The sequence below is a fragment of the Bacillus rossius genome, chromosome 13 (assembly GCF_032445375.1).
Source record: "Bacillus rossius redtenbacheri isolate Brsri chromosome 13, Brsri_v3, whole genome shotgun sequence".
NCBI classification, from domain to species: domain Eukaryota; kingdom Metazoa; phylum Arthropoda; class Insecta; order Phasmatodea; family Bacillidae; genus Bacillus; species Bacillus rossius.
In genome coordinates, this window is record NC_086340.1 from 6,518,128 (window position 1) to 6,537,508 (window position 19,381).

General features: G+C 42.9%; 1 protein-coding gene across 1 annotated transcript in view; it reads left to right on the forward strand.

Annotated features, from left to right (window-relative positions):
* LOC134538588 (uncharacterized) overlaps positions 1–19,381 on the forward strand; it is a 125,096-nt gene that overhangs the window by 73,745 nt on the left and 31,970 nt on the right. The window contains exons 3-7 of the mRNA XM_063380014.1: positions 5,057–5,259; positions 8,595–8,658; positions 15,623–15,718; positions 17,048–17,148; positions 18,735–18,866. Coding sequence (XP_063236084.1) covers positions 5,057–5,259; positions 8,595–8,658; positions 15,623–15,718; positions 17,048–17,148; positions 18,735–18,866 — 596 coding nt within the window. The remainder of the gene's footprint in view (positions 1–5,056; positions 5,260–8,594; positions 8,659–15,622; positions 15,719–17,047; positions 17,149–18,734; positions 18,867–19,381) is intronic.

Here is a 19,381-nt window from a genome sequence, read left to right on the forward strand (position 1 = left end):
AGACCGGAAAAATTCGCGAATTCATTTCGCGATAGGCTAAAGTACAAATCGTTATACCTCAGTTCTGCCTCTGCTATTGGTTCACAACTCACCTGGATGACTCTGGGCCAATGAGAAACACCCAACCAAAGCTTCATCGAATCACACAGGCTGCTACGCTGGAACGTCTCACAAGACAGCAGCCAATGAGTGGGTGGCATTTGACCGAGTGTACGTAGAACTGTGGAGTTCATCCTACAGGTCATTTAACCCCCGATTTTTCCGGTCCCTACTTATAAAAAATGCAGTTTAAAAACTTAATCCGAAATCAAAAGTACTTTTCGGCCCACAGCGAACTCTTAAAAGCTTTCCGTAAGCAGACCCCCGCTCGGATATCTCGAGAAGTTTAGAAATCGCGTTGTTGTTCCTGGAGCTCTGCGCGCCGTGTGTGTGCCCGGGTAGGCGGGGGCCTTAATCGACGGAATATCCTGGTGTTTGTGCTGAGCTCACGGGACGCCCCTTTTCACTGGCGTCGCGGGTTTTGGACGCCCGCCGAGCGGACCGCGTGTGTCAACAAGCCTCCCCTCCCCTCCGCTCTTTATCGCCTCTCCGCTCCTCTCGCTCTCGCTCTCTCTCTCTCTCTCTCTCTCTCTCTCTCTCTCGTCTTTCTCCTCCTCCCGTCCTCGAGGAATCCGCCCCGCCGGCGACGGGAACCACACACAACTTATAACAGTCAACTTATAAACCTCGAAAAAAAATCCACGTAACTTAGAACTGTCATAAGTTAGAACGATCACAACTTAGAAACACGCAACGCGGAATCACACAACTTAGAAACGTCGGTACGTAGAAACACGCAACTTAAGGACTATCACAACTTAGAAACGTCGGTACGTAGAAACACGCAACTTAAGGACTATCACAACTTAGAAACACGCAACGTAGAATCACACAACGTAGAAACGTTGTAACGTAGAAAGTCATAACTTAGGACCATCACAACTTAGAAAACACGCAACTTAGAACTGTCATAACTTGGAAACGCATAACTTAGAAACACGCAACGCAGAATCACACAACTTAGAAACGTCGTAACGTAGAAACACGCAAATTAGGACTATCGCAACTTAGAACTGTCATAACTTTGAGACACGTTACTTAGAAACACACAACGCCGAACCACGTAACTTAGAGTTATCATAACTTAGACACACACAACTTAGAACAGGCATATCTTATAAGATTCTATCTTGTGTGTTTCTAAGTTGTTATTTTTTCTAAGTTATGTATTTCTTAGTTATATGTTTCTAAGTTGTGACAGCACCCCGCCGGCGACGAGGAAGCACGTTCGAAGGCAAACGCCAGGATTCGGCTCAAGACTGGTGTCCGGTACAGCCATCAAAACATTTATTTTTTTACGTGAATACGTCTTTAAAATTGCTTCCATAGTGGGAGGCAATTAAAAAAAAAAAGAATGATGACAAAATTGGGGGATACAGTTTGGTGTTGCAGCTATATCTATCATCTCCATCCAAAATTTAAATTACACCACTGGATGGCTAAAGGATCAAAGAATTCGTTACGCTAAGTGACGACTGTGAAGCCCGTATCTTGAGGTCATTTTGATGCATTTCGAGATTTTACCATTTAGTATAACTTTTTACTCTGAGAAGCTACGACGTTCGTTCGAGTTTCAATCGTCAGCTCTCGTCAAAATCTATAAATTGCATATATGAAACATTAGTGTAAAATAGTTACAGTGAATACATATGGTGTTAAAATAATCAGAAATTTATAATGTCGGCCTATACGCGACTTCTTAGTGTTCAAACATGATTATACCATATTTAAAAGAGCGTATTTTATATTTTATATAGAAAATGTTACCCCATCTGGACGAAATCAACAAAGAAGTGAGCTCTGCGCATGCGCAGAAATTTGGGCGACAGGTCGGAAACGAGCAGGTCTCCAAAATCCAATTCAAAAACCAAATGCAGAAGCTGAGCTACCATTCCGACCTCATCGTATTCCTAAATGCTTTTCCGTGAACGGACGCCGTTCGTCAGGGGCGAAACAATTAAATTTCCAAAGGAGGGGCAACATACCTTTTTATAAAGAATCATCGATCCCCCCTATTGAAGCGGGGGGTAAATTTGTATTTGAAGGTGGAAAATGGTGCTATTTAAGCAGTTTTATTATCTAAAAATTGATTACACGGCACTTTCTTTGTCCCCGTTTGCCCCCACTTCAAGGTTTCAGAAGGGGGGGGGGGGGCAATATACCCTTGGCCCCCTCCCCTGTTGTTGCGCCTCTGCCGTTCGTGTACCTCGAGCAGTTTTCGAAATCACGTGGGTTGTTCTGCGCACTTGTGTGTGTGCCCCGGTAGGCGAGGGCCTCACCAACATTCTGGCGACGACTTTGTCGAGTTGACGTAGCCCGAAAGGAATTTAAAAAGGGGGGGTTGTCTGTAATGTGGGTTTACGAACGATAATTTTACGTGATAACGTCATAAGAAAACATTGATGAAAAATTGCATACTTTTTAATTTTCAAAAATATTAATTGCAGTTTTTTGCTAAAACTTTTTTAATAATTTGTTTAAATATAATCACGAATAATATTAGTTAAAAGTGCCCAACCTTAACCTGTTTGATATTACAGAAGATTTTCCTCGCACGGTGGTTGGCAGGTTCTTGCACGTTCGGCTCAGGCGGAACGTGACTATTTTTCGTGCGTGCAGCCGGCGTTTATAGATTTATGAGACGTTATCACGTCTGAAAGAATCACGGCCGTGATCATCGCCCGCCCGATGTTTTGGGGGGGATGTTGGTGTGCCTTGTATCGCAGAGGTGGCCAAACGAAGCGGCACGCTGTTGTTCGCCGGTCGCCTTGACCCGGCCGGCGGCGTATCCCCTCGCGGCAGTTGCGTAACGCGCCCGCGCCGGATAGCGGAGAGTGCCCGCCCGAACAATGTGTCGCAAGCCCCCCAGGTCTGCGGTAATTGCCGTGTGTTGTAATTAAGCGACCTGGTTTATCCGCGCCGCGCGGTAACGACCCGCATGCGCGCGGCGACTTCTTTCCCAACGGCCGGTTCCGTCACACCCTCTGGACCCTACCGCACCCTCTGGACACTACCACACCCTCTGAAACTTTCTTGTTTTCTTGTTTATTTTGACGAACGTACCTATATTTTCACGCACTGAGAGAAAGGTTTGTTTTCCCCAACAAAATATTTGTTTATATATGGCGAAATAAATATAATTTGTAAACTCAAACAAATATTTTGTAGCAGGAAAGATACTGTTGACCCAACAAAATGATTTTGTCTACTCAAATGTATATTTTGTTAGGTGTAACAAATCGATTTTGTTACTTACCAAGTTTGGTTAAGCTGACAAAATATTTTGTTACAGCAAGTAAATGTTTGCTTCGCCACATATAAACAAATATTTGTTTGATTCAAACAATCCTTTTTTCTCTGTGCGGAAGTTCAGTTATTTTGACTACCGTGCACTTATTTATACGCTTGAAAAGTTACTGATACTGTGGAGGAGGAGGAGTAGAGTAGAAGGTGGAAGACGAGGGGGAGCATGTGTGGAGGCGGAGTATAGTAAGAGGCGGAGGAGGTGTAGGAGAGTAGGAGGAGGTGGATTTGTAGTAGGAGGAGGTGGATGTGTAGTAGGAGGAGGCGGATGGATAGTAGAAGGAGTTGGATGATAGTAGGAGGAGGCGAAGGATCATAGGAAGGAGGCTGGGAGGAGAGTAGTAAGAGGTGGAGGAGGATAGTAAGAGGTGGAGCAGGAGGAGAGGAGTAGTAGGAGGAACAGGAGGAGAGGATGTGGAGCAGGAGGAGAGGATGTGGAGCAGGAGGAGAGGAGGAGAGGAGGAGGAGGTGGAGCAGGAGGAGAGGAGCAGGAGGTGGAGCAGGAGGAGAGGAGCAGGAGGAGTGGAGCAGGAGGAGAGGAGCAGGAGGAGAGGAGCAGTAGGTGGAGCAGGAGGAGAGGAGTAGGAGGTGGAGCAGGAGGAGTGGAGCAGGAGGATGTGCAGCAGGAGGAGAGCAGCAGGAGGAGAGCAGGAGGATGTGCAGCAGGAGGAGAGCAGGAGGATGTGCAGCAGGAGGAGAGCAGGAGGAGGAGAGCAGGAGGAGGTGGAGCAGGAGGAGAGCAGGAGGAGGTGGAGCAGGAGGAGAGGAGTAGGAGGTGGAGCAGGAGGATGTGCAGCAGGAGGATGTGCAGCAGGAGGAGGAGAGCAGGAGGAGGTGGAGCAGGAGGAGAGCAGGAGGAGGTGGAGCAGGAGGAGAGGAGTAGGAGGTGGAGCAGGAGGAGTGGAGCAGGAGGATGTGCAGCAGGAGGTGGAGCAGGAGGAGTGGAGCAGGAGGAGGTGGAGCAGGAGGAGAGGAGTAGGAGGTGGAGCAGGAGGATGTGCAGCTGGAGGAGAGCAGGAGGAGGAGAGTAGGAGGAGGTGGAGCAGGAGGAGAGCAGGAGGAGAGGAGTAGGAGGTGGAGCAGGAGGATGTGCAGCAGGAGGAGAGCAGGAGGAGGAGAGCAGGAGGAGGTGGAGCAGGAGGAGAGCAGGAGGAGGTGGAGCAGGAGGAGAGCAGGAGGAGGTGGAGCAGGAGGAGAGCAGGAGGAGGAGAGCAGGAGGAGAGGAGTAGGAGGTGGAGCAGGAGGAGTGGAGCAGGAGGATGTGCAGCAGGAGGTGGAGCAGGAGGAGTGGAGCAGGAGGAGGTGGAGCAGGAGGAGAGGAGTAGGAGGTAGAGCAGGAGGATGTGCAGCAGGAGGAGAGCAGGAGGAGGAGAGCAGGAGGAGGTGGAGCAGGAGGAGAGCAGGAGGAGGTGGAGCAGGAGGAGAGGAGTAGGAGGTGGAGCAGGAGGATGTGCAGCAGGAGGAGAGCAGGAGGAGGAGAGCAGGAGGAGGAGAGCAGGAGGAGGTGGAGCAGGAGGAGAGCAGGAGGAGGTGGAGCAGGAGGAGTGGAGCAGGAGGATGTGCAGCAGGAGGAGAGCAGGAGGAGGTGTAGCAGGTGAAGCAGGTGGAATGGACGGTGAGTGTGAGTGTGTGAGTGCGCGCGTGTGTGCTGCAGGCCCGCTGGCGCCGGCGAGCCGCGCGCGGCGGCTGTCTGACGGGGACCGGCTGCTGCTGGAGGCACTGGACACCAGGCGCCAGAGGCCGCTGCACTCGGGCCGCTTCCTCACCATGCACAAGCGGCGCCGGCGGCGGCTCACCACGCGCTGCCTGCAGCAGGAGCCGGCGCTGCTCGACGACGTGCTGCACGGCCAGGCGCAGGTAGACCCCTCTCCCTCTCCCCTGCAGCTGTCACGGTGATCGTCAACACATTATATTGTCTGCACACAAACACCTGCAACTGTTACCAATACTTTAAACAGACGAATTGTAATCTTGACCACATTTTATATTGTCTGCGTACAAACACCTACAACTAGGGACACCTGTATTTCGCGATTTCATTTCATGTCAAGGTATTTCCCAAAACACTGTAGCTTTTTCCAAGAGTCGTTGTTAGGGACCGGAACAATTCGCGTATTCAATGACCTCTAGGATAGCCTCCATTATCCTCTGCACTTCTCAAGTAAACACACGTGTTCATTGGTTACTAAATTGTCTCGTCTCCACTGGGTAGCTTGTGATTCGACGCTTCTTTGGTCGATAGTCTCTCGTTGGCCCAGAGAGCTCCAGTTGAACTGCGAGCCAATAGCATAACCAGCAGAATTATACACATGTTTGAATTTCAGCCTATCACGAAATGAATCCGTGAATTTTTCCGGTCTCTAGTCATGGCAAATTGTGAGGGTGCAGCAGTACGGTGACCACATTCTCATTGGCCCCGTCAAGAGCGGGACGACACCTCTCACCGACCTCAGCCAATAACCACAGGAGAAAAGCTACAGTATTTTGTGAAATACCTTGGCACGAAATGTATTCGCGAAATACAGGTGTCCCTAATATTATATTGTCTGCGCACAAACACCTACAACTCTTACCAATACCTAGGGGCAGGCATTTTTCGCGAATAAATTTGAACGCCTATTAGACTGGAACACGGTATACCCGCAACAGCGGTATCTCCCCTGTGATTGGCGGCCGTCTGTGAGGGAGGTCGTTGCCTCGTTTGAGTGAACCACTCAGAACGCGATTGATACCGCACTGAATTGCTGTGATTTGGTGTGTTAGCATAAGACATGTACCTGAAAGAGTTTCACCCAATCAAGAAACACAGACGATGCTACAGTGTATTAACTTTCAGCTAGTCTCGATATCTTTTCGCGAAATATGCATGCCCCTGCCAATACATTAATTAAATTAGGTTATGTTGCCAAATTCTTTTGTTACATTAGTACCAAGTACCACACACAACTGAATATTTACATGTATGTATCTGACGATTTTTGCAAATGTTTGTAAATACGCACGTTAGTAAACATTTTGTGTTTATTACTAGGGACCGGAAAAATTTCGTGGGTTCAGGGGCCTGTAGGATGAACTCCATAGTTCTACGTACACTCGGTCAAATGCCACCCACTCATTGGCTGCTGTCTTGTGAGACGTTCCAGCGTAGCAGCCTGTGATTCGATAAAGCTTTTTGGTTGGGTGTTTCTCATTGGCCCAGAGTCATCCAGGTGAGTTGTGAACCAATAGCAGAGGCAGCACTGAGGTATAACGATTTGTATTTTAGCCTATTGCTAGAGATCGGAAAAATACACGAATTCATTTCGCGATACGCTAAAATACAAATCGTTATACCTCAGTGCTGCCTCTGCTATTGATTCACAACTCACCTGGATGACTCAGGGCCAATGAGAAACACCCAACCAAAGCTTTATCGAATCACAGGCTGCTACGCTGGAACGTATCACAAGACAGCAGCCAATGAGTGGGTGGCATTTGACCTAGTGTACGTAGAACTAATGACGTTCATCCTATAGGTCATTGAACCCGAGAATTTTTCCGGTCCCTACCAATGAACTGGCATTATTTGCTCGAGCGTACAGAGGACTGTGCAGACTGAAAGGTTTGTTTGTCTCAACAAAATATTTGTTTTTTAAATGGCGAAATAAATATATTTTGTTAACTCAAACAAATATTTTGTAGTAGCAAAAATTCTGTTGACCCAACAAAATTATTTTTGTCAACTCAGATGTATATTTGGTTAGTTGTAACAAAGCATTTTTGTTACTTACCGAGTTTGGTTAGGCTAACAAAATATTTTGTTCCACTAAGTAAATATTCGTTTAGCCATATAGTATAAACAAATATTTGTTTGATTCAAACAAACCCTTTTTCTCTGTGTGAAGGTCGTATAAATCGCGTCTTTTCCCCGGTTCCTGTCAGTAACCAGACCTGCATTTCTGTTAGCTGGGCCCCTGGTGTTGATGTGACGTCACGTGAGGGGGCGTACGTTTATTACGTGAGGCGATTTTGCGACCCCCTTCCCCCCTTGGTGAGATGTGAAATTTGGCCTTTACGATCCCCCCCCTCCCCCAAATCAAACGTGAGATTTTTAAAAATACGTAATGTTAGTGAGTGTAATTACATTAAATCTGTGCTTAATTGCGTTGGATTTATTTGAAAAATAAAAAAAATATATTTTTTAGTTAATTTTATTTAAGATTAGTATTTAAGACAGAAAATAGTCTAGTATCACAGTGGCAAAATCGAATGATAACGTATGTACTTAAAAACAGGAAATACTGATATTCTTAAAAGAATATTTATTCTAATTCAGTCCACGGGGACTCATGTGGCATTGCTAGAGACCGGAAAAATTCGCGAATTCATTTCGCGATAGGCTAAAATACAAATCGTTGTACCTCAGTGCTGCCTCTGCTATTGGTTCACAACTCACCTGGATGACTCTGGGCCGATGAGAAACACCCAACCAAAGCTTTATACGAATCACAGGCTGCTACGCTGGAACGTCTCACAATACAGCAGCCAATGAGTGGGTGGCATTTGACCGAGTGTACGTAGAACTATGGAGTTCATCCTAGAGGTCATTGAACTCGCGAATTTTTCCGGTCCCTAGGCATTGTAGCGTTCGCACAAACCGCGATAAATATTATCGTGTGAGATTTAGCCTTCATACTTTAGTAAAGAAACGTGTTTTACGTGATTCAACCCAGTTTTCTCGCTGTTTTACGCTGTTTTCTTGCGGGGAAAAAACAAATCACGTGGTATTTGCCGAGACACCTCCCCTCTCCTCCACTTGAGATTGGGTGAGATTCGACTCGAACCCCTCACGTAATTTACGATCGCCCCCCTGACCAGGGGGCAAGAACAGGGGGGGGGGGGCAAGGGTATTTTGCCCCCCCCCCCTTCTGAAACCTTGAAGTGGGGGCCAAAGGGGGTAAATAAAGTGCTGTGTAATCAATTTTTAAATAATAAAACTGCTTAAATAGCACAATTTTCCACCTTGAAATACAAATTTTCCCGGGGGAGGATTCCCCCGAACCCCCCGCTTCAATAGCGGGTGATCGATGATTCTTTATAAAAAGGTATATTGCCCCCCCCCCCCCTTTGGAAATTTAGTTGTTGCGCCCCTGAATGAAGTGAGTGAAGTGAGTGAAGTGAGTGAAGTGAGTGGCGTGGCTGTGTGTTCGCAGTGCGTGCTGGAACGAGTCTCGCAGTGGCCGTTCAACGCCTTCACCCTGGACACGGTGACAGGAGGTAAGCCACTCTCACGGGAAACATCACACTTCACCAAGTGTTTTACAATGTTTACCTTCTAGCGACTTGTTTTTTTGACGTGACAACGTCTAATAAATCGTATAACGCCGGCTGCACGCACGAAAAAAAGTGTCCTCGTAACGCACTTTGTCCCGTTACGCTCATTGTACGCTTGCGCCGCATCTGTCTCTCTTCCACTCGATTGCAACAACCGTCGATTGGACTTTTTCGAGGCACATTAAACTTGAAACACTCCCATTCGTTTCCTGTTTTTCCTATCATCGTCCTATCCTTAACAGAATAACGTAGATTGGAAGAAGTTAAATAGCAAACATGTGTAAAAGTTATAGTTAAAATAATCTCTTCGTTAAAGTAATAAACATATTTGAATTAATGAGTGCAAATAAAAGTAAATTTATCAATTAAATTGTAGATTTCGTTTCACTCCTTCTTTGTATCCATACAAAATAGTGATAATTCAATAAAAATGATTACATTTTATTCATAAAAGCATGCAATCATTTCATCAATGTTTTGTTATGACGTTGTCACATTAAACTATCGTCCGTAAACCGACTTTACAGGCAAGCAATTTTTTTTATGTGTAACATTGTGACTCTGTATTATGGCATTTGGTGGGAGTAATCTTGTGAACGCGGCGGAAGTCAAGAAACGGAAATGTGTAAAAACCACGGTGCTGCCATCTGTGGCGGATGGTGCGTCTAAAGTGAAGCTGTATAGTATTAAGTATTTGGTGATTTTTTTTTAAATATATTGGCATTGTTTGATGTTTTAAAAACATTACTTGTCTTAAGTCTTGTCCAAAGCTGGGGTTTAGTTTTTTTTTTTTTATATTTTTCGCTTTCATTTTAGCCTTTACATTTTATAGTTTAAAATTGTGGCCTGCAAATGGATTGATTCTGTGGTCGACGTAGCTGATCCCGGCAGCGAATTCTAGCGGCGGATACAAAAACTACGTGTGATTCGCGTCCGGAAATCTAGTTGAAAAACACTAAATTTGGAGTATGTTTGTCACGCTCGGCACTAAAGAACTATTACGTTATATTTCGTGTCTCATTTTCGTGTTATAAGTTTATTTGCAACATGGGAACACATGAATTTTTCTCGTACTGAAAGTCTCACATTTGTTTTTAAATTACTATAAAGAAATAAATCAAGTAAAACGTTTTAATTGCTAAGATTATTTTCTTTGTTTAAAAAAAATTAACATAAAAAGTAGCCCGTATCTTCTAACAAAATTTGGCACGAAACGTAATTTGCGAAGCAACTGCAATGAAACAATAATCACGGCATGGATATGCGATGAACAAACTGGGTGTGTGGGACCGAAACCCAGAGTTTAGCTTGCTTTGTGCACGTTTGAGAATAACCTCGAGAATTGCTCTGTGCACTAATGTGGAGGTTAGCATCGAGGACGCAAGAAAATGTAGTTTTAAAACGTTGCCGACTTTGTTTAGAGCAGTTTCTCGGAACCGGTGTGTTTGATTCTTGGAAGCCGGTCAGCAAAAGCCGAGTTCACTTAATGACGGCGTGAAAAGCCTTCCCCTGTGTTCATTTAAAGAACCGTTAAGTGCTGCACGCTAAACAAATTTAAAAAAAAAAATACTTTCTTTACCCAAACCATCAACAAGTGATCGCTTTAATGTAGTTGGTTGAAGCACCGGCCAAATTCTGTGCGCTGAGCTCTGGGTTGGAATCCTGTGTAAAGCGTTTGGTTAGTGTTTTTAAAACGAGTCTTCGTTCCTAAATTACTCCTTGCATACCTAGTTCGCTGATATATCTCTTTCCTGATTTCTCTGGAAAACTGAAAAAAAATCACGCCACTAGGGTGTTAGATACCTAATTACTAGCAGTGGGCCCGATGGGAAGGTATTTGATCCTCATTTTTTTTAATGAAAAATCTGATACAATTGGCTTTTGTTTTTTAAACAGATGCCTACATACCAGTTACCATATTTCTGACTTTAAAAAATGACAAAACACTTTCATCCTTTATTTAACCTCCTAAGGGGATGAATTATCAAGAATCCTTTGTTAGTGCTCACCTGTCTTATATACAGAAATCCTATGCGAAATTGCATACTTCTAGACACACCGGTTTAAGCTGCGCATTGTCTGTCAGTCAGCAAGTCAAAGTTAAGAGTTTTATTAAATATTTTTTTCTTCTAAATTGTCGGTGCAATATTAAAATAAATTTTCAGAAGGGTTTTTTTTTTACTTGAAAACGTCTAATAAATCGATGAACGCCGGCTGCACGCACGAAAAAGTGTCCCGTTACGCACATTGTCCCGTTTCGCTGTGTCCCGTTACGCTCATTTTATTTTGCTCTTTGCTAACCTGAACATCCTAGCATTGCGACCGAGTCCGTGACGTAATTCTGTTTTCATGCATTTCAATGTAACATTTTCATTGCTCTTTGCTAACCCGTTCCTCCTAGCATTTCTGCAGAGTCCGTGGCGCAAATATATTATTTTTGACCGCATCTTGGTGTTGGGTAAGCCATTTTCCTTCACATCATCCTTGAAACACTCCCATTCGTTTCCTACTTTTCCTATCATCGTCCTATCCTTAACAGAATAACACAGATTGGAAGAAGTTAAATAGCAAACATGTATAAAAGTTATAGTTAAAATAATCTCTTCGTTAAAGTAATAAACATATTTGAATTAATGAGTGAAAATAAAAGTAAATTTATCAATTAAATTGTATATTTCATTTCACTCCTTCTTTGTATCCATACAAAATAGTGATAATTCAATAAAAATGATTCAATTTTATTCATAAAAGAATGCAATTATTTCATCAATGTTTTGTTATGACGTTGTCACGTTAAACTATCGTCCGTAAACCGACTTTACAGACAACCATTTATTTTTATTTTTTATTTTCAAGTTATTTTGTTCCCCGTCTGGAATGGAATCATTTTACCGTAAAATCGAGGTCCTGTTCTCATTTATTTTTTTCTCCGTGATGACCAATCAAGGCAGCGGTTAGACGAATTATAAAAAGGCAGTAAAATTACGGGAACACGCCTGACAAACTTTGGAGGGGGGGATGGGGGTGGGGAACTATAAACACATGTAAATGTTGATCGCGCGTGTAATTGGACCGGAGGTTGTCCGACACTCCCCGTTTGGCTCCGAGCCAATGGCTATCAAGTGTCTGAACACGGGCCTCGGTCGCTTGCGACACATCCCTGCGGTTTTCACTGAGCCAGCGGCCGACTAGATTGTACCTGCATGTGCGTGCAGTGCACATAACGTCTCGAAATTATGCATTTGATTTCACGAGCTTGCAAAACACACAAGGGATTTTCGTGAAATTAAGTTCCGTTTGGTCATTTAAAATAAAAAATAAAAAAATTGGTTGTCGGTAAAGTCGGTTTACGGACGATAGTTTAACGTGACAACGTCATAACAAAACATTGATGAAATTATTACATACTTTTATGAATAAAATTGAATCATTTTTATTGAATTATAACTATTTTGTACGAATGAGAGTGTTTCAAGTTTAATGTGCCTCGAAAAAGTCAAATCGATGGTTGTTACAATCGAGTGGAAGAGAGATAGATGCGGCGCAAACGTACAATGAGCTTAATGGGACACAGCGTAACGGGACAATGTGCTTAACGGGACACTTTTTCGTGCGTGCAGTCGGCGTTCATCGATTTATTAGACGTTGTCACGTCAAAAACACAAGTTTCAAAACTAAATACGTATTATTTAAATGATTTTTTTTTCGTAAACAGACTTTATAATTACTTAATGGGTTTTTATATATCGTGGGTTCTGAAGTACCGCACGCACGCACGCAGAGGCGCTACGAACGGCCGGCTCGTCGTGCGCTGGTCCCTGGGGCGTCATGCAACCCGCCCCACGCGACCGCACAGCGGGTTGCCGGGCGTGAACGAGGCAGGCGCAGGGGCGGTGCGTCTCTGCGTCTCGAATGAAGTGTGTCCCGCGCTTGGATTGCGGTGCGGAGTGAAATGCGAACACTGTTGCCAGGTTGATACTGCCCGGCTTGTAAACATTAAAAGTCTTTTGTTTGTCTACCATCGTTAATCATAATAATTTTTAATATATATATATATTTTTTGGACGTTATAACGTCTTATAAATCAATGAACGCCGGCTGCATGCACAGAAAAAAAAAGCATGACTCGTAGTCACGTTCCCGCCTGAGCCGAGCGTGCAAGAACCGGCCAACCACGGTGCGAGAAAATCTTCTATAATATCAAACAGGTTAGGGCGGGCTTTTTAAAAGCAGCATTTTAAAATGTTTTATTTATTTGTCCAATTTCGTCATTTCAAATTAACAATTTATTTACATTGATTTGATTCAGATTATTTCCATAAATATTTGTTTGTGATTATATTTAAACAAATTATTGAAATTAAATTTGCAAAAACTGTAAATAGTATTTAAAAATTAAAAAGTATGCAATTTTTTATCAATTTTTTCTTATGACGTTATCACGTAAAATTATCGTCCGTAAACCGACTTTACAGACAACCAATTTTTTTTCCGGAACAATTTTTAAACATTAAACGCCTGGTATGGATTATTGAGAGCACCTGAGGGCCTTGCATTACAACTTTATCTTCATTTCTCCGCCATATAATGTTATGGTGACCATTCATATCTCATAGTTTCCCTTCGCACGCAGAGAAGACCGCGCGCCAGTACACAGCCTTGGGCTTAGAGGCGATACCGCGCTAGAAGCACCAGCGAACATCGACTTTATCATTCTGCCTGACTTAACACAAATACGTCCCTGACTAGGCGGGCCCCTTTGAGTATGGAATTTCTCAGACTTTCAGGTGAAGTTAAACAATTTATATCTGAAAGAATTATCAGCATGTCTTAAAAGTGAAATTTAATGTAAACAAGTTAAGTAGCGATTCTGTAATCCACTTCGTTATCTTTTATTTTCGACGTCCCGATTGTTTTAAGTGGTTAGTTGGAAACAGCCATTTAGCACATCGCCGATTGGGTCCCGTGATTGTGTAGTTTGACCGCCTTATTTTTCTTTAAATGTCCGTGAGATGGGAAGTTTTTCGCAACACCCCCTGACAAATGACTATCGCCCGTTTCCAAGCGTGGCGACAGCTACGGGAATTTCTGGACGTCTGTCCAGGAGGTTTGCAGCACTGTTGGAGCGTGTGTGGCTGTTCTGACCTGGATTTTCCTGGCCACTTGGCAGAGATGATGCGGTGTTTGGAAACGTAGATGGTTTGCTTGGGTAAAGGGGGGGGGGATGGGGGGAGATGAAAACATTGCTGATTGCCAACTTCGAAACACGTATTTGCTGCCAAGTGCCAGGGACATAGATAACATCGTCTCCCCCCTCCCCTTCCCCCCCCCCCCTTCTGCTGCCCCCTTGCCAGCATCAGGGGGTCGCAGTGATTGGCCGGTGAGATCAGCCGCCTCCCACCAATACATCCCGGGTTCGATTCTCAGCGGGACAAAGACAGACGCTTCCAGGGTCGAAGCTAGACTAGTTTCCCCACCCGAGACAAGAACTAATTCTGCCCCCCCCCCCCCCCCTCCTCTTTTTTCCAAACCTCTCCCCTTTTTTTCACACCAACAAAACCAAACAAAAATTTACTGGCAACACCTATTACAATATTACAAATATTTTTTTATTCAACTTAGATGGTTAATAAATATATTTATTTGTGGTCATTTAATCTTAAGTACATTGAAGGTTGGATAGTACGCGAAAAATACCAGCTTTTTAAGCATTTGACTATACACATGTGTGTAGCTTTCATCCAATAATTCACAGTTCATCTGCCCTCCAACTTTTTTTTTGTGTGTTTTCAACAGCTACGATATTCAAATAAATATAGTAAATAGTAAAAATTACTCTGCCAGTATATAAACCCCCCTCGCCCCCCCCCCCAATGTGGCGCGCGGGGCACAAGCCCCGTCTTTTGTAGTTATGTCCCTGGGCATGTCAGCCTGACAGGCAACACTGATCTGCTCTCGTGCATGGAGTGGATACAGAGGCATGGTTTGCAAAGGACTACACCTTAATATTCAGGGGAGGCTGGGAGATATGAAACAGACCCCCAGAGAGGTCCCCTCCCCCGTAAAAAAAATATATATATATATATATTTTGAAACTAAAACTCCTTAAAACATTGTTTCTAAGCCAACTCTGAACTTAAATTTGGACAATGGTTTTGCTAATTTATCTTAATAAAAGCGGTAAATTTTTTCTTGTTTTTAAATTAATGGTGCTTAATTTTATTTGTATATACCTACATTATGCTTTAAGGGATGAAAAAGGGTTGGTGGGTTGGTTTTCCAGAATCCCACGTAGGCCAATTTATATGTTGAACAGTAATTTTCTTCTTATTCTGATTGTAATGTGTGCAAATTTTCATCGAGAAGTACCAAATTTCTGCCTTGGAACAGTGGGTTTTTCAAAATCTCATGTAGACAAGTTACCTTTCTCATGTTTCGGAGGACAAGTGTGTAAAGTTTCATCACAATCAGATGAATATTTTAGGAATGCATATGAGCCATATTCATACAGATATATATATATATATATAATATATATATATATATATATAATATATATATATATATATATATAATATGCAGTTTTCATCCCATCAGGGTAAACCTAAGCATTAAAAAAATCTTGTAACTCATTAGGGGCCCACCTTGTGTCCGTGTCCAGGAGATTTTTGCCCCTCCCCCCCCCCCCACCCCCCCCACCACCACTCCACAATTCCTTCTCCTCAACTGCCATGATTATATGACAAACTGAGTGCTTTTTTTTTTTACATGCATTGTAACATTGTCACATTTGACTTGAAGTTTGAGAATATGTGTGTGCATTAAATGGTCGGTTATTATTGTGTTGTAATGCAAATCACTATTTATTTATTTATTTATTTTTTTTTTTTTTTTTTTTTGCTTTCAGGGAGGTCGCTGCCAGTTCTGTGTGTTCATTTGTTCCACTGGTACGGGCTCATAGAGCATTTTAACCTGGACGTCGTTAGGGTGTGGAAACTATTCAGTGAGTACATTCTTTATAGTTCTGTTTCGTTTTGTGTTGCAGTATGGCACATGTTCTGCTATGCCTTTCAATCTTCTCTTAGTGGCTCAGGATGTTTTAGTTAAAAATTTTGATATTGTTTAGTGCATTTTGAATGTCTTGAACGTTTCCAGATAATTCGGATGACTTTTTTTTTTTTTTTTGCCTTGTGCTCATGCGTTAAGGGCCCTGCCAATTTTGGGCACACACATGGTGTGCAGAGCTTGAGTAAAAACAACACGATTTGAAAACTTCTCAAGATATGCGAGTTGGGTATCTTTACGAAAATCATTTAAGAATTTGCGGAGGGCCGATAGGTAGTTTGGCTTTCGGATTAAGTTTTAAAACTGTATTTTTAGATTAATGTGTTATTTTTATACATTTGAATGAAATATTTTTTTTTGTATACATATGTGTGGTACTGTTTTGTAGATGCCAGAGAAAATGTTAAATACGATTACAGTCTTCACTGGAAATATTGTGCATGTTGATGATTAAAGGGCGTTCCAGCTAAACACAAATACTTGATGTCTAGTTAAGTGTCTTCTAAAGACATTATTATTGCAGCATTGACGAAATGGTCAAAGTATAATGTCAGTAGGAATACACTTATGATAAGCTGTATTTTAGTTGAATTTTGAACAGTAGTTGATGACATGAATTCCTTATCAGGTGTTATTCCAAGACGTTGGGATTAGCTGGAACGAAAAAAGAACGTGGTAATGGATGATTTGCAAAATTTATGAAACGTTGAGTTACCAGTATGCTAATATAAAGTGTCACAGTATGAAATTAATGGGGAAAACATGTTTTCCACTGCTTTGTAAACTTGCAAAGGCAAGGCTTATTCTTCAACACAGCAATGCAGGGGTGGAAAGGATATTTAGTAAGCTCAACCTTATCAAGACAGCGCACAGGTCATGTCTTGAATCACCAATGCTAAATGCTTTGTTGCATATCTCTTCTAGGAAGAATATGGCAGAATTCCAGCCAACAGAAGAAATGAGGAATAGGGCAAAACATCTGAAAAAGTGATATTTAAATACTGCCAGTGGTGAAGTGTAGGCTACGTGTGTGTGTGTAAATACTTGTATAAAGTGTTAAAAATTGAATTGTTTTGATTGAAGTATAGTTAGGTACATTATGATTGAGTAATTTAAAAAAAACTGCATTTTTTTTTTAATGTTCAGGATTTTACACGATATTTTATATTCAAAACAAGGATATTACAGGATATTTCACATTTCAATCAAGGATATTGTTTTCAAAGTGGTGGCAGCCCTGTGCTAATGTGTTATGCTTCATTCGTAGCGCTAATCGAGGAAGGCTACCATAGTACAAATCCTTACCACAACTCGATCCACGCAACAGACGTAACGCAAGCCATGCACTGCTTTCTCCAAGAGGACCAGGTGAGCTTCGTGCTACGTTTATCTGCTGTGCTGTGGTAACGTTTCTCATGCAGTGGGGGCCAGGACACCATAAGAGTTGGAATGGAATGTGAACAGGATTGCAATCTGCCGAAGCAACTGTCAAAATAGGCGGATGTAATCAGTGAAATTTTCGCTTGTCGCTCCTGCTGGCATACATTTTTTGTAAAGTTGATGTTTTAACTTTTAACTACAGTACACTCTTTTTTTTTTACTTAAGTGACAAAATATCAAAAGCTAACTGCACGGAACACTTAATCGTGCAAAGTGATGTGTAAATATGTGAGCTGGATATTTTTTTTTGCGTATGGAAAATTTTCCTTTTACCCATTTATATATAGTAAATATATATTTTAATGTATCTGCTAGCTTGCCAGATATACCAGTGAGGCAGGGAAATGGATGTTCGCGTAAGCTGAGACGGATCTACCGGAACATTTCACTATCGCGTCCGCTGCTTGCACAATGCATGGAAACGTGAGACATGGCTACCAGTGAGATTGCTTTTCAAGGATGCAAAGTATCAATTTATTCTAAAAAAAAAAATTGCTTTGACATCATAGTACTGGCAAAATGTACATGTGTAGTAAAATTCACAAATTAATACTTACTAGATATTTTTTTTTTGTAATTGAAACAATTTTGAACGTATTTGGAGCGTAAACAAATGTGGCTACCGTCGCAGCCAAGTCCTTCCTTAAATGTCGCTTAGCATTCTTCCTCATGACTATACTCTTGATCTTCCGATACTGTTGCATGGTATAATCCAAATTCCAATTTTGCTTTTTTTTAACTAATGACTAGAAACCTGCAAAATTCGCGGATTCATTTCGTGATATGCTACAATTCAAATAATTATACCTTAGCGCTGCTTCTACCACTGGTTCACTGTCAATCTGGATTAATGAGGGCCAATTAGAGGGCTCAAAGAAGTGTTGAATCACAGGCCACCCAGTCGAGACGACTCACAAGTCAGCAGCCAATAATGAACAGGTTGCATTTGCCCGAGTGTGTAGAGTGTAGTAGAGTCTATCCTGGAGGTCACTGAACCTGCTAATTTTTGCAGGTCTCTACTAATGACTAGGGACCGGAAAAATTCGCAGGCTCAGTGACCTGTAGGATGAACTCCACAGTTCTGCGTACACTCGGTCAAATGCCACCCACTCATTGGCTGCTTGCTGTCTTGTGAGACGTTCCAGCGTAGCAGCCTGTGATTCGATAGAGCTTTAGTCGGGTGTTTTTCATTGGCCCAGAGTCATCCAGGTGAGTTGTGAGCCAATAGCAGAGGCAGAAACTGAGGTATAACTATTTGTATTTTAGCCTATCGCGAAACGAATTCGCGAATTTTGCAGGTCTCTACTAGTACGTAACGGATTCGTACCGACGTAACTCTGCTTCTATCCGCCGCTCGGAGCAGCAAACGGGAAGAGCTCAGCTTTGCCGAGCTGATCCGTCTGCGTGTTGTCGTGGAAGTTCTGTTCCGTGAGATCCGTCCCCGTGCCGACCAGGAGGGTTGGTGGTGGGAGGGGGAGAGAGGGTGTGAGGCCGGTTGATGCTGCGTCCCGCAGATCAGGACGCACGTGACGCCGCTGGAGATAATGTCGTCGCTGATAGCGGCGGTGACCCATGACCTGGACCACCCTGGTGTGAACCAGCCCTTCCTCATCGCCACGTCGAACCACCTGGCGGCGCTCTACGAGGCAAGTCGCTTCCCCCTCCCCTTTTCTCTCCTTTCCCCGCTAGCTTCCCCTCGCGCTTGCGCGCCGTTTCGTTTCGCCTGCGTCAGTCTCCGTGACAGGGAAGCCACAAACTTCTGACATTGTTCATTTGTTTCTCATTAAAAAAAAATAAGAACCGTTATTTTTTTTTCTCTTCAGGAACAGGGTAGCTAGCAACAGAAAAAAATTTTTAAAAATAAGCCAGGTAATATCTCCTGGTGGTCGGAAAAATATTTTTTTAAATTATGAAGTTGCTGAAAAATTAAAAGACTTATTTTGAACTGTATCGGTTCCACGCACAAATCCTTTTGTTTCTCATTTCCAACCGGTATCCGAGTGTTAAAAAAAAAAGGTTTTTCGCCCGTTCCTTTTTGCTCCTAAGTATATTAGCACCTTGAACACGCACTTTGACTTCAGTGTCGTCAACGGTAGAGCGATGCAATATTTGCTGTAGTGTGACTGGTATGCCTGTAGTCACAATTTTTTAATTTTAATTT